A 13,369-nucleotide genomic window follows, 5' to 3' on the forward strand; every position below is an offset into this window, starting at 1 on the left:
GAGTATTTGAGTGGTTAGATTGCTAGGGAGAAGACTTAAAACTTGAGCAGATTTTTTTTTTTTTTTAACTAGGGAAAATTTCAAATATATACAAAAGTAGAAAGAGAAGTATAACTGACCTTCATGACCCATTACCCAGCATGTTCCATCTGTACTTCCTGCTGCCCCTTCTACTCCCTGTTTATTTTTAAGTAAATACCTCAAATCATTTCATTCATAAATATTTTACTCTATATTAGAGCAGATTCCCTCCTGAAGTCTATTTATAGGAAAGTATTTATTTATTCAGTAAATACTAATTGAATTTTCAAAGGCAGGATACTTCTAAGTACTGGGTAGAGACAAAGAGCTCCTGTCCTCAAGAGCCCACAGTCTAGTAGTCAGTCAGTAGGCAGACGGGCAGATGAGTTGAAAGCATGACCAGTAGTGTATGTGTGTGTGTGCGTATGTACACATGTAGTGCATAAGATAATTAACAGGCAAATAGAGTGGTACGCATAAATATCTACCCTGCTGACTTCCATCTATCAGAGTTCAAAAAACTACAAGATAAATGCAGAATATCTTCCTGGAGCTTCAGTTTTACTCAGAGGTATCATGGGGGGGTGCTGATAATTTTTATAATGAAGCAAATGTATCATGGAATAGCAGCATGTGTTTTGGGGATAAAAGAGAACTTCTAGACAAGTTGTGCCTTTGTGATGGACTGCTTTGGGTTCACATCTGAGACCCCTGTATACAACACATTCACTCTTCTCTGTCTACTTGAGTGAAAAGATCTAGAAACAGCTGGCTTTCCTTTTGGAGTAAAATTGTTTGTTCCTTACTTGAACACACACTCCAAAATAAATTCCAGATGGATTAAAAGGCTTAGTATAAGACCAAAAAAAAAACCTAATAGAAAATGAGTAAAGAATAAGAACGGTTGTGCTTTGTAACTCATAGTATTTGAAAACATGTTCAGCTTTACTACTTGCATCAAAGTAATGCAAACTAAGATAATGATATAACATTTTTCACTCATCAAATTGTCAAAAGGTTGATAATATCTACTGCCAGCAAGGGTGTGTGGAAAGGGGTGCTCTCATCAGTCAATTTACAGCCTTCATGAGGGCCAACTTGACAGTATTAAGTGAAATTGGCTGGAAATTCTTCTTAGACATCTATCCTAGAAAAATATTAGCACACATATACAGAGAAGCATGGCCAAAGATGTGAATTGTGGTCTTGTTTGTAGTAGCAGAACACTGGAAGCTATCTAAATGTTTGTCAGTAGGAAAATAGTGAACTAAGCTATGGTTGGCAGATGGTGGGAATGCCACAAGACAGTTTAAAGGAATGAGGAAGATGTAGATGCATAGAGAGACAGAATCGAAAGATCTCCAAGACGCTGTTGAGTGAAAAAAAAAAAAAGTTACATAAGAATATGTACAGGGAATTCCCTGGTGGTCCAGTGGTTAAGATTGTGCTTTCACTGCTGTGGACCAGGGTTTAATCCCTGGTGATCAGGGAACTAAGATCCCACAAGCCATGTGGAGTGGCCAAAAAGAAAAAATATATATATATACTATGATATCTCTTGCCTAAAGAACAAAAACCAAACTCCAAACCCAGTTATATTACTGTATATAACACCTGTGTAAGTGCACAGGGAAAGGTCTGGGCAGATTAAAAAAAAAAACTGAAGTGGTTACTTTTAGTGAGGAGTCTGGGATTTTGTGAGGGAGAAGGCAGGAGGGACTTAAATTTTATATTTTTTAACTCTTTCCCTCTCCCCCTCCCAAAAAATAGTAATGTATCATTGCTTATATAATTAAAAAATTAAAGAGGAAAGATTGACAGGGACTCACAGTGTAAGTGCTTCCATAGAGATAAAACCTTGGTGCTTTGTGACCACATAAGGAGGGGTACCTGACCAGTTTCCAAGGTTCCAGAAAAGCATTCTGGAGGAAGTCTCTGCTAAGCCAGGGTTTATCATTCTAAAGGAGAAGTTATGCAAAAGAGGGCAGAGTTTGAGGAGCATATAGCTAAGGGAACACTGTCTTTGCTTAGTTCCGGCTGGCTGGCTTCTTGTCATTAGAATTTCTATTTAAGTGGCACCTTAAGGAGGCTTTTCTTGACTGTCCAAATTAAAGAAGCTACTCCTAACACTCCCTATCAGAGCTATGCCTAAAATTCCCTATCAGGGTACCTTCCTCTTTTTTCTTCTTGGGGCATTTAGTACTTTGTGACATTTTCATATTGATTGATGTTTGTTTACTAACTTACCCACCTAGAGGTAACCCTTGTCTTGTTCAACACACTATTTTGCTAGTGCATAGAATGGTAGATAAATGTCATTTAAGTGGAGGCAAGAGTCTGGGGGCGAGTATTGTGTATTGAAAGAAATGAAATGCTGTGGTAGGTTGTAGTAGACTAAAACAGAGGTAGGATAGTAGGGGAAATGTCCAGAGAAGGGATTAGACCCTAAGGTGAGCCAGTTCATAAATGGGGCATTGCTTTTAGAGAGCCTCTGAAGGATTTAAGTAGGGAAGTGACATACTGTTTTTGTTAGTTGTTTTCAGAGGAAGATGAGGTGAGGAAGAAGTGCACTTCAAGATACAGAACCAGCTGGAAGACATTTGTAGTAGTATAGACAAGACAGTGCGAGGGCCAGACAGTGGTCATGAGAATGGAAAGATAAGAATGGACCCAAGAAATATTAAGGACTGATGGGATATTGGGGATGAGGAGGGAGTTGAAAATAATGCCAAGTTATTGAATTAATCAATGAGTATGGGTACCAGGAACTAGATTAAATCAAAAACTTGTTAAACCTAAAGTGTATTGATGATGGCACTTTTTGGTCTTACCAAGAGATGTCCATAAGAGATTTAAATTCTGTTATATCTCGTTCCCATCTTCATGATAGCAGTTGTAAGAAACTCATAAGATGTGTCTTTATTTCCGAGAGGTTAAATTGTGAAAAGTAAGCATTTTAGAATTAATGAAATAGAGCAGTAGGAAAGATAAGCACCTTCAAGGGACTCAATATCCAACAGAAAAAAACATAAACAATTGAAGGGCGATATTTTGAGTGCCTACCGTGTGACTTAGCACACTGTGCTAATAGATGCTGAGGTTGGGAAGATCCCATGAAGGAGGGCATGGAAACCCACTCCAGTATTCTTGCCTGGAGACTCCCCATGGTCAGAGGAGCCTGGTGGGCTGCAATCCAAGGGGTCACAAAGAGTCAGACATGGCTGAGCGACTAAGCACAGCACACACTGAAGTCAGCCAACAGATAAAGCCCCTGCCTTCATGGAGCTCCATTCTAGCCAGGCAGACCACCATTAAGTATAAAACTATTGAGATTATAATGAAAACCAAGAAGCAGGGGAAAAAATGCAGGTTTTGAAGTGAAGGTAATTTCATTTTTGATATGTTGAAGCTGAAAATTATTTGTGATATCCAGTAGAGACTTAGATACTCGAGTCTATAGGCCAGGATAAACGAGGAGAGACTGTTTTTTGACTACCTACTGTAGACTAAATTCTGTCCCAGGTGCCTTGTAAACGCATTATTTCATTAATCCTTGGGACAATCTGGATTGTAGGTAGTATTCCTGTTTCATAGGTTGTGGGCACTGAGGCTTACAAAAGTTTGTCTAACCTGCCCATCACTGTAGTTTAGTGAGTGGCACACCTGTGAAATGAATCCAGCTCTGTCTGACTTCAAAGCCCATCTTCTCTCACTGATAGTAAAGTATGAGCTACATTCTCTTGTAGTTTAGTTCAGATCTCTACTGCTACTTCACCCTCCAGCATTAGGTTCATATCTCATGATTTTTTTGAGGAGTAAATGAGATGATCCTTTGCAAACTACATAGCATAGCACCCAGCGCATAGTATCTGTTTAATAAATATTACTTGTTGCTGTTGTGATATTTATTTATTCAGAGGAATAACAAAAAACATTTTTTTTCTAATTCAAGAAGTTGAGCCTGTAAATAATAATATTATCTTATTATCTAACACAAACTGGCAGTTGTTCTTCCATTAATAAAATACAACAAAATGGGAACTTCTCTGGTGGTCCAGAAGCTAAGACTCCTGTGCTCCCAGTGCAGTTGGATCCCTGGTCAGGGAACTAGATCACACATGCTGCAGCTAAAGGTCCTGCCTGCAGTGAGAAAGACCTGGTTCAACTGAATAAATTAAAAAAAAATTTTAATGACTTAAAATGATATATTCATTCAATTAAAATAGTTCTGTAAGCTTATACAGTAGCCTTTTGGGTATATCTAAAGAGAAAAGCGTACTTATATAGGTTTCCTATTAATGCACAGGGAAATTAGTTTGTTAATTTGAGTATAGCCAAGATTTAAATTGAGCAGTAAGTTATAGGCTGTTAGACTATAATTTTTATATAGGATGACTTTTGATAGGAATTTTAGACTTTAAAAAAATTGGGAAAGTATAAAAGCATCATAAAATACCTTTAAAATTTACCTTTTATGGGCTTTTGATTAAGTTAAAATAACTGCTTGCCTTGTCACTATCTAGATAAATATTTCAAGAAAAAAGTAGCTAAGTAATAATGGCCAAATTTTATTATTGAGGTTTTTGGTTTTTTTTTTTTTTTTAACCTAATTTTCAGAGAGAAGAGAAAACTTACTCAGTAAATAACCTTCCTCCGGATAGGCCAGGAAGTCCATTTTCTGTGTGTTCTCTAATTAAACAGGCAATCAGGTAAGTGCTTCCTGTTCAACTGAATTCGGTGTTGTACGTGTGAGAAACATGATGCATTTTCTAGTGCTTAGGAAAAGGTTAAGAATTGATAGGTATAGCAGAAATGTCTTTAGTAAAATCCGTCAGCTTTTCTGGTCTCATCATTTATAAAATAAAGTGTTCATGATGTCATTGTAAGAGTACTTCTGGCTTTGAAGTTAAACATGAGAAACATCCATATGTGGTAAGCAACTGCTAGTAGAAAACGTGCCTTTTCTCTGGGCGCTTGGGGCATCATTATTGCCCCTGGGTGTCAGGCTGAAGGTGTGATGGTACTTCTAAATTCTCATACTTCTTTACTGTCCTAGAAGTGATCTTGATTTCTGAGAGTGAACAGAAGACGAACTGTAGTTTGGTTCTCTGGCTCATGTGTTTTTTAATTAATTAATCAGACTGTGGTGCCTAGAGGGATTAATGTGGATCGTTCAACTAAATTGCTTTTACAGACTTATGTCTAAGCAACTTCCAAAGTAGATTTGAAGGAGCAAAATTGGTCATTTGATTTTCCAGGGACAGTTGATTCACATCCCCACCACCCTTAGTCTACTACCAAACCTTTCATGTGCTGTGCGTCTGTCGCTTCTTCAAAAGAGCAAATTCTGAAAATTCTCTCCATTTGGATTTTTTTCATTGCCCAATATTAGAGGAATAACCTTAACTGTGTAAGATTAGCACAAAGAGAAGCAATAATAAGTAGTTCCAGAGGAAGAAAAGAGGTCCAAACATATTTTTGTGGAAATGAGTTACTTGCCTAAAGTTGTATAGCAGTGAGAATGGGTTGCTAGAATTTGAAAACGACAATATTTGGAAATGTCTAAGTATTTTTCTTGTTCACAGAATTCTTCAGCATTGTGCCAAGATGAGGCTCTCTTTAAGCCATAACTATCGTATATGCTGCTGGAAAATGGTATCTTATTTTAAAAGCAAGATATTTTTAATCATTTTGTTATTTGTGTACATATTTATAAGTTCAGATTACTTTCATCCAAGTCATGTGAGAAATTCTTTGTCACATTAATAATGGTTTATTAAAAAATCCGCTTAATAAACACTACAAAATTGGTCTGTTGTATTATGCTATTACTGTATATAGTTTTTTTTTGTTTCTTCTTTCTTAGTAGAGGGGGAAGGGCAGGGGATTTGACTGGATTTGAAGTATGTAAAAACAGTTCTTTTAAAACATATCACACTACTCTATGTTCATAACTGTAAAAGTAAGTTTTTTTAATGTTGACTTGGAGGAAGTGATTCTCAGACCTTGATTTCTGTATTTATACTACTTTGATTATAAATCTCTATGTTGTTATAGTTCCTATTCTTTGTCTATTTTCTATGTAAAGTTTAACAGAATGGTGATTTTCGAAAGATACTAGAACTTAATCTGTTTATAATGGACTCTTGGATAGCCACTTCTGGAAAAGTCAGAACATGCCTAAGAATTCTGCAATATTGACCTTCTGAATGAGAATCTGAAGTTGGCTCAGAGTTCATTTATCATTTCAGTCTTGTTAGTGCATAACTGTTTCCTGCTGTTTTTGTTTTCTGGTTTTAGGGGCCTGGGATAAATGACAGCAGTGCACTGCCTTTGCTTTTGAGAGAATCGTCCGTGCCCGGCGTGGGAAGATTTCTTGCATACTCAGATGACAAAGTACATGCTATCTTTTTAGATGGCATTACTTTAACCCTGAATTGGAATTTTGGCTCTTTTATTGAAAAGAGACAGGTAATTATACTTCAGGCTGAAATCTCTCTTTTATCATTTTTTTAAAATCTGTGGAAATAGTACAAAGAAAACATGATGTACTCTACACTATCTCAGTTTATTTTTTGAAGTATAAAATCTGTCAAGAGGCTTTACTAAGCTCATTGGATTTCCTATCAAAAATCAAAAAGGTATGACAAATCCTCGTTTTTATTAAGGTAACTTCATTATAGAGAAAAGGATTAGTATTTTTGTTCTTTTGATAATCACCTATATAAGAGTGGTGGTTAAATAATATCCATATCCCTTATAAAATATAACTTTTAAGTTAGTCAAAATAAAGTTTTAATGATTCATCTACTTTTCTTATTTTAATTGAAAATTAAGTAAGAAGGAGGTTTTGTTTTGTTTTTCAGTTCTTGAATAATAAAACTTACCTTTCCTCCTTGTTTCTTCAGGCAAATCAAGGTCTCACCTTAGGTTGGTGTAAGTTAACTTTTCCTGATGGACAAAATCAGTTAATTCAAATTCAACATCCCAGACCATATGAAAGGTACTAAAAAACAATTTAAAAAAATAACTTCATGTTAGTAAATATCTTCCTTTTAGATGGAAGAAGCATTTATATTATTTAACTTAGTTTTAGACCAAGAGGAAGCATATAAACATTTAAATATTATATATATACTTTTAGTTTTTCCATGTGGCTTGAAGTCATTTCAGCAGATTTCAGAATTTACAATTATATTGTCCTCTAGCATAACTAAATAGATCAGGTCAGCTTTAATCATTTCCATTTGTATTCTAGTGATTTTTCAAAATAAATATGTTATAACTGGCTTGTTACAGAGGTTGGACTGTGGTCAGCTGTGTTAACGAATTAACTAATTACTCCCCTAGTGTGTGCATGCTCAGTTGTGTCCGACCCTTTGCAACCCCATGGACTGTCACCCTCCAGACTCCTCTGTCCATGGAATTTTCCAGACAAGAATACTGAAGTGGGTTGCTATATCCTACTCCTGAGGATCTTCCTGACCCAGGGATCTAACCCATGTCTCCTGTATCCCCTGCATTGGCAGGTGGATTCTTAACTGCTGCGCCACCTGGGAAGCCCATTAATCCGCTAACCGATTTGAAATAAGGTTTAGAGCCACAAATAGCTAAACTTATGTATATTTCTATAAAGAGAAATAAACTAGCTGATGATTATTCTTAAAATAGAAAAGATTAGGGGTTCCATGGTGGGCCAGTGGCTAAGGCTCTGTGCTTCCAACGCAGGGAACCTGGGTTTGATACCTGCTCAGGGAACTAGAACCCGCATGCTGCAAACTAAGAGCAGATAAATAAATAATTTTTTTTAATGGAGATTATTGAAATCAGCATTTTCATGAGTGTGCTTTTTCTTTTTTAGCTTATGGAATTTGTTATAATAATCATTTTTCTTGTGATGTTCTTGACATGTTAGCAGTTTTACTTGAGGATCTTCAAAAAAACAACTGCTGTTTTACCTCTTAATTTATTTTCCTGTTGGGATTTATTGCATTTTAATTTAAATGCTCCAACATTTATTGGTAGTTTGAATAATTTGCCTCAAAAGATAAGCAAATTTGTATTTAGAAAGCATACTGTTTATTTCAGCCAGTCATTCCAGATCATTCATTTTATTGAACTTGATATTTACTTTGTATATCCAGTGAGTTATATATAATCATGAATGTGTGTGTGTGTTAATAGGTGTGTTCTGGTTTAAATTTTAGAAAGCAAATACTCACTTAGTCATATATGTAGAGATATTTTCGTGATAAAATTTAATGAAACTCATTTTACTTTAGAAATTAAAAGGGGAATTTAGGCATTTGAACTTTGAATTAAATCTAAGTGTTACCTTTGTTCTGATTCTTAAATCTCATTTTTATTAATCATGAATGAGAAAAACTGGCCTTTAACGAATGAAAAAAAATTTTCAAATAACCCTACTTTAGAATTTTTTCCCCAAATTAATAATTTTTTGAAGATTTTTATAAATATTCTACATTTTCATTTTTCAAACATCTCTCTTAATGTGTTCAATCTAGATATGTGACAACAGTAATATCATGGTGCAGAAGGCTGACCCAGATTAGTCAGCAAGAAATACCCATACATCCTTCATCTTCTGTTCCTGAAGAAAGCTGGTATTTATATTTATTTTAAACTTAATCTGTATAGAAGAGCCAACTAATCCTCAGTTATTAGAATGTTAAATGGTAAACTGACTCTTCTTCCCAAGAAAACTTTCTCTTAGTTAAATATATTTAACCAGTATGATTTTTTTTGTTAGCTTAGATCTTGACAATAATTTATCTTTAATTGGATATCTCATTTATTATATTTTATCATAGTATGTTTCATCTAAAGATCAGAAAACTGCATTGAAAACTTCATATTAAAATGGGTGACTCTTAGTGTAAAAAATTCATCTTGGATACTTTATAGAAAACTTTAGAGGAGATTTTTTTTATATTTTAGTAATATTAAAGGAAATAAAATGTTGACTAACAAGCTTTCAGGAAAAACTGGTTTTTAAATAATTTCTATTATATTGTCTCCCTCAAATTAATTGACAAATCAACTAATAAAGCAAGATTTCAGTCCCTCCTGTGTGCCTTTCTGTGTGCAGAGGACTGGAACTGGGCTTTGAAGGAGTTAAGACTTTTAGAGAGGAAGCAAGTGTAGAAATGAAAAAGGATATTTTGGCTTGTGGAGACAGTAAGAAGTTTTTGTGGAGCAGACACTTGTCTTTTGGGTGTGGCGTGACCTTGATGGATAGGAATAGATCTTATAAGGGGAATTCAGACTTCACAGAATTGTAAGTTCCTATATCTGAACTGAACTGAACTGATATGGGGAAAAAAATGACAAGAAGAAAGATCCTTAGGAAAGTTAGTGTCACTGTGGGTATATTACAAAAGAAGGATACCAGGAAAAATTTAGGAAGCTTTAAATTTAAGTAAGTTGTGGACTTGCCTGGCCATCCAGTAATGGAAGGCACCATGCTTCCCACTGCAGGGTGTGTGGGTTCAATGCCTGGTTGAAGAGGATCCCACATGCCATGTGGTGTGGCCAAAAAATAAACAAGTTGTAAGGTAGTTAGCATAGTATGGTGAAAAATATAAACATTAAGGTGATAACGTTTTCCTGAGTTACTTAGAGAAAGAGGTACAATCAAACCAGTGGATGTTATTTGAATATCCAGGTATCTTAAGGATTCAGCTTTGGTCCATCTCTTCAGCTATGTAGGAAACTGCTATAAAATTGGTTACTTCATTATTGCTTAGCTGTTAAAATTTGTAAAACGTTAGCCTTTTTGTATGAAAGCTTAGAAGAGGGTAGCTGTCAAGACAAACTGAGAATAGAGCGGTTGAGAGAAGTACAGATTGGTGAAAGCAGCTATGGGTGGAAGCAATGCAGAGCAGAGGGGAGACAAGAAATTGAGGAGTGGGGAAGGGAAATAGAGTGCGTGCAACAGCTCCATTCCCCTCGCAAAGCCTAAGACGTCTGCACTGTGATTCTTGTTTTCTTATAAAAGTGAAAGGGTTGAAGGAAGAGAAGAGGTCACATAATAAACAACTACCTAAACTGTATTTCAGTATTTTTTTTCCAACTCAACTTCTATTATTAGCTTACTGGTTCAACTTTTTAATAAGGATGCTTGTCAAAAAATAGGAGATATTTCATAAGAGATTGGCTTATCGTATGAGCAACAGCATTAAAGGTAGTTTGTGTTGTTGCTTACACCCAGAAAATGTTTCTCATGTGTGAAAGGGGGGAGGGAGTGTGTGTTTTGCAATGATGAAGAGTCAGCAGGATTTAGAGTAAGTCACATCCAAGTCTTTACTACAGATGCTTAAAATGATGATATATTTCTCTTATTCTCCATCCATAGGCTGGAGTACAAGGGAAGAGTGCAGGCTGACAAGGTGCATGTGGTCCGTTGTATATAATAAAGTCAGTAAAGCAGACAAGTCTTACACCCTTTTGTGAACTGTGAAAAGACTTTTCTAGTGACTTGGATAGAGAGATGTTTTAGACGTGAATGTCCTCATTAATTTTGCAGAGAGCTAGTACAGTTACACTGTTTTCTAGTTGTATGCCAGTGCTCATGTTTCATCTAGTGATGAGGGAACAGGCAACATACACATGAAAGGTTCTCCTGGATTTGTATACATTCAGCCCTCTACCCAATACTGGTTGCCAGTGTCTGTTTCTATGGAACATGGTAACAGTCAGTGTTAACCCTTCAAGCCAAAGAGAAAAGAATGTTTAGTATACTTGTTTAAGAAAACAACGAAATGATTAGTCTATTCCAGAAGAAATTTAATAGAAAATAGTTACGTTTGGACACCTAATTCAATTGTATAAAAAGTTAGCTCTAGACACCATCCATTCCCTAAAAGTTCCATATAAATGAGGTTTTACTGTATGTGTAAGATCCCTTCTCCTCCAAAGAAACTATCTAGGTATGAAGATTAAAAAGTTAAATTGTTCAAGAAAAGGCATTACAAAGAAGTTTATAATTAATTAACATAATGGTATAGGCATTCAAGGAGAGAGCATTTCTTTCATAGAAGTGATGAGATTTTAGTAGATTTTTTAAAGTTTGAGTAAACCTTGTGGAGGAAAGTAGAAGGTATGCCAGATCAGTACTGAGTTATACCAGGAAGGCTCATTACCTTCCAACCTCTGTACTGAACTCAGAAGTCCTTGGGATGGAGGATTTCTATTCACTTGCCTTACTCATGCTTGGGTGCATCCTCAATCGCTCGGTTGTGTCCGACTCATTGCAACCCCATGGACTGTAGCCTGCCAGGCTCCTCTGTCCATGGAATTTTCCAGGCAAGAATACTGGAGTGGGTTGCCATTTCCTCCTCCAGGGGATCTTCATGACCCAGGGATTGAATCCACAGCTTCTGCATTGGCAACCAGATTCTTTACCACTGCACTATCTGGGAAGCCCCCTAACTGTGAAAGACTATCAGCTGAGTCAAGGTGATCTGTGGCTAAATAAAGTCAATATAAAGAGAATTCTTAATTTCTAGGTTCTTCGCTGTTAAAAATTCTAATCTTTATGAAAAAAATTAACTATGCTTATTTGAACTATTGTGGATATAAGAGAATTGGCCAACTGGCATTAACCCCCCCCTTTTTTTTTTTTTTTTGGCATAGGTCTGTGGCTTCTGAACTTGAAAAGATACAGAAGTTTAATTGTATCCTTTAAATATAATGTAATGTCCTGCACAATTTCTCTCTTTCCCTTGTAGGCTTAAGCTAGCCTATGGAGACTTTCACACTTATATAATTATGTTCTAACATTATAACTGAGAACTGCCTCTGACTTCTTTCTTTTGTAAAATCTGTATGATTTTTATTTACTATTATTTTTTTTTTAATTTCAGCTTCATTGAGGTATAATTGAAAAAACTGTAAGGTATTTAAATAGTACCTCACAATGACCTGACCCACATACGCATTGTGAAAGGATTACCCTATCTTGTTAATTAACCCTAGCATCACTTTACATATCTTCCACCTGTCTTTTTCTTGGGGACAACAGGGATGAGAACATCTGATTTCCACCCTCTCAGCAAACTTCAGTCATACAGCACAATATTATCAACTACAGTCATCATGTTATACATTAGATCCTCAGACTTTATTCGTCTTATAGCTGAAAGTTTATATGCTTTTAATAACTTCTCCCTCTTTCCCTACCACCCAGCCCCTGGCAACTACTACTCTGCATTCTGTGTCGATGAGTTTGACTTTTTAATAAAATTCTATATATGATCGACACCATATAGTATTGATATTTGTCTTTCTCTATTTATTTCACTTAGCAAAATGCCTTCTAGGTCCATCCATGTTGTTGCAAATGGCAGGATTTCCTTCTTTCTCATGGCCGAATAGTATTCTATTGTGTGTATATATGTGGGAATCATCTTTATCCATTCATCCAACAATGGACAACAATAGGTTATTTCCATGTTTAACTACTATGATTAATGCTAAAGTGAACATAGGAGTACAGATCTCTCTTCAGTAGACTGTTTTCATTTCTTTTGGATATATATATAAAACCAGAAGTGGGATTGCTGGATCATATGGTAGTTCTGTCTATAATTTTTTGAGGAAACTTCCTTACTGTTTTCCATAGTGGCTGTACTAATTTATATTTCTCCCAAAGTATACAGTGGTTCTCTTTTCTCCACATCCTTATCAACACTCGTTATGTCTTTTATATATATATATAAACTTCATTTTCTTTTTTAAAAATGTCTGTGTATTTGGCTGCCTCTGGTGTTAGTTGCAGCATGAGGATTTTTTGTTGTGGTATACTTTTCACTGTTGACTATATTAGCTGTGGGCTAATCATATATGATCGTTATTATATTGAAGTATGTTGCTTCTATTTCCAGTTTGTTGAATGTTTTTCTGCATCTATTGAAATTATATGACTTCTATCCTTCATTTTTCATGTGATGTATCATATTTTCATATGTTGAACCATCCCTGTATCCCTGGAATAAATCCTGCTTGATCATGTGTATGATCATTTTAATATATTATTGTATTCAATTTGCTAATGTTTTGTTGAGGACTTTTGCATCTGTGTTCCTCAAGGATATTGGCCTGTAATTTTCTTTTCTTGTAGTGTCTTTATCTGGTTCTGGTTATCAGGGTAATCCCGGCCTCGTAAAATCGGTTTTGAAGTATTTTCTCTTCTATTTTTTGGAAATGATTGGTTTAAATATTTAGTAGAATTCACCAATGAAACCATCTGTGTTGGGAGGTGTTTGATTACTGATTCAATTTCCTTACTAGCATTTGGTCTGGATTCATTCTTGATGGGTTGTATGTT

General features: G+C 35.6%; 1 protein-coding gene across 4 annotated transcripts in view; it reads left to right on the forward strand.

Moving 5' to 3' along the window:
• C20H5orf34 (chromosome 20 C5orf34 homolog) overlaps positions 1 to 13,369 on the forward strand; it is a 32,429-nt gene that overhangs the window by 17,041 nt on the left and 2,019 nt on the right. For all 4 annotated transcript variants that reach the window (XM_018065515.1, XM_018065517.1, XM_018065516.1 and 1 more), the window contains exons 7-12: positions 4,639 to 4,730; positions 5,607 to 5,676; positions 6,322 to 6,492; positions 6,930 to 7,024; positions 8,547 to 8,645; positions 11,677 to 11,717. In XM_018065515.1, coding sequence (XP_017921004.1) covers positions 4,639 to 4,730; positions 5,607 to 5,676; positions 6,322 to 6,492; positions 6,930 to 7,024; positions 8,547 to 8,645; positions 11,677 to 11,717 — 568 coding nt within the window. The remainder of the gene's footprint in view (positions 1 to 4,638; positions 4,731 to 5,606; positions 5,677 to 6,321; positions 6,493 to 6,929; positions 7,025 to 8,546; positions 8,646 to 11,676; positions 11,718 to 13,369) is intronic.

The sequence above is a fragment of the Capra hircus genome, chromosome 20, assembly GCF_001704415.2.
Source record: "Capra hircus breed San Clemente chromosome 20, ASM170441v1, whole genome shotgun sequence".
NCBI lineage: Eukaryota > Metazoa > Chordata > Mammalia > Artiodactyla > Bovidae > Capra > Capra hircus.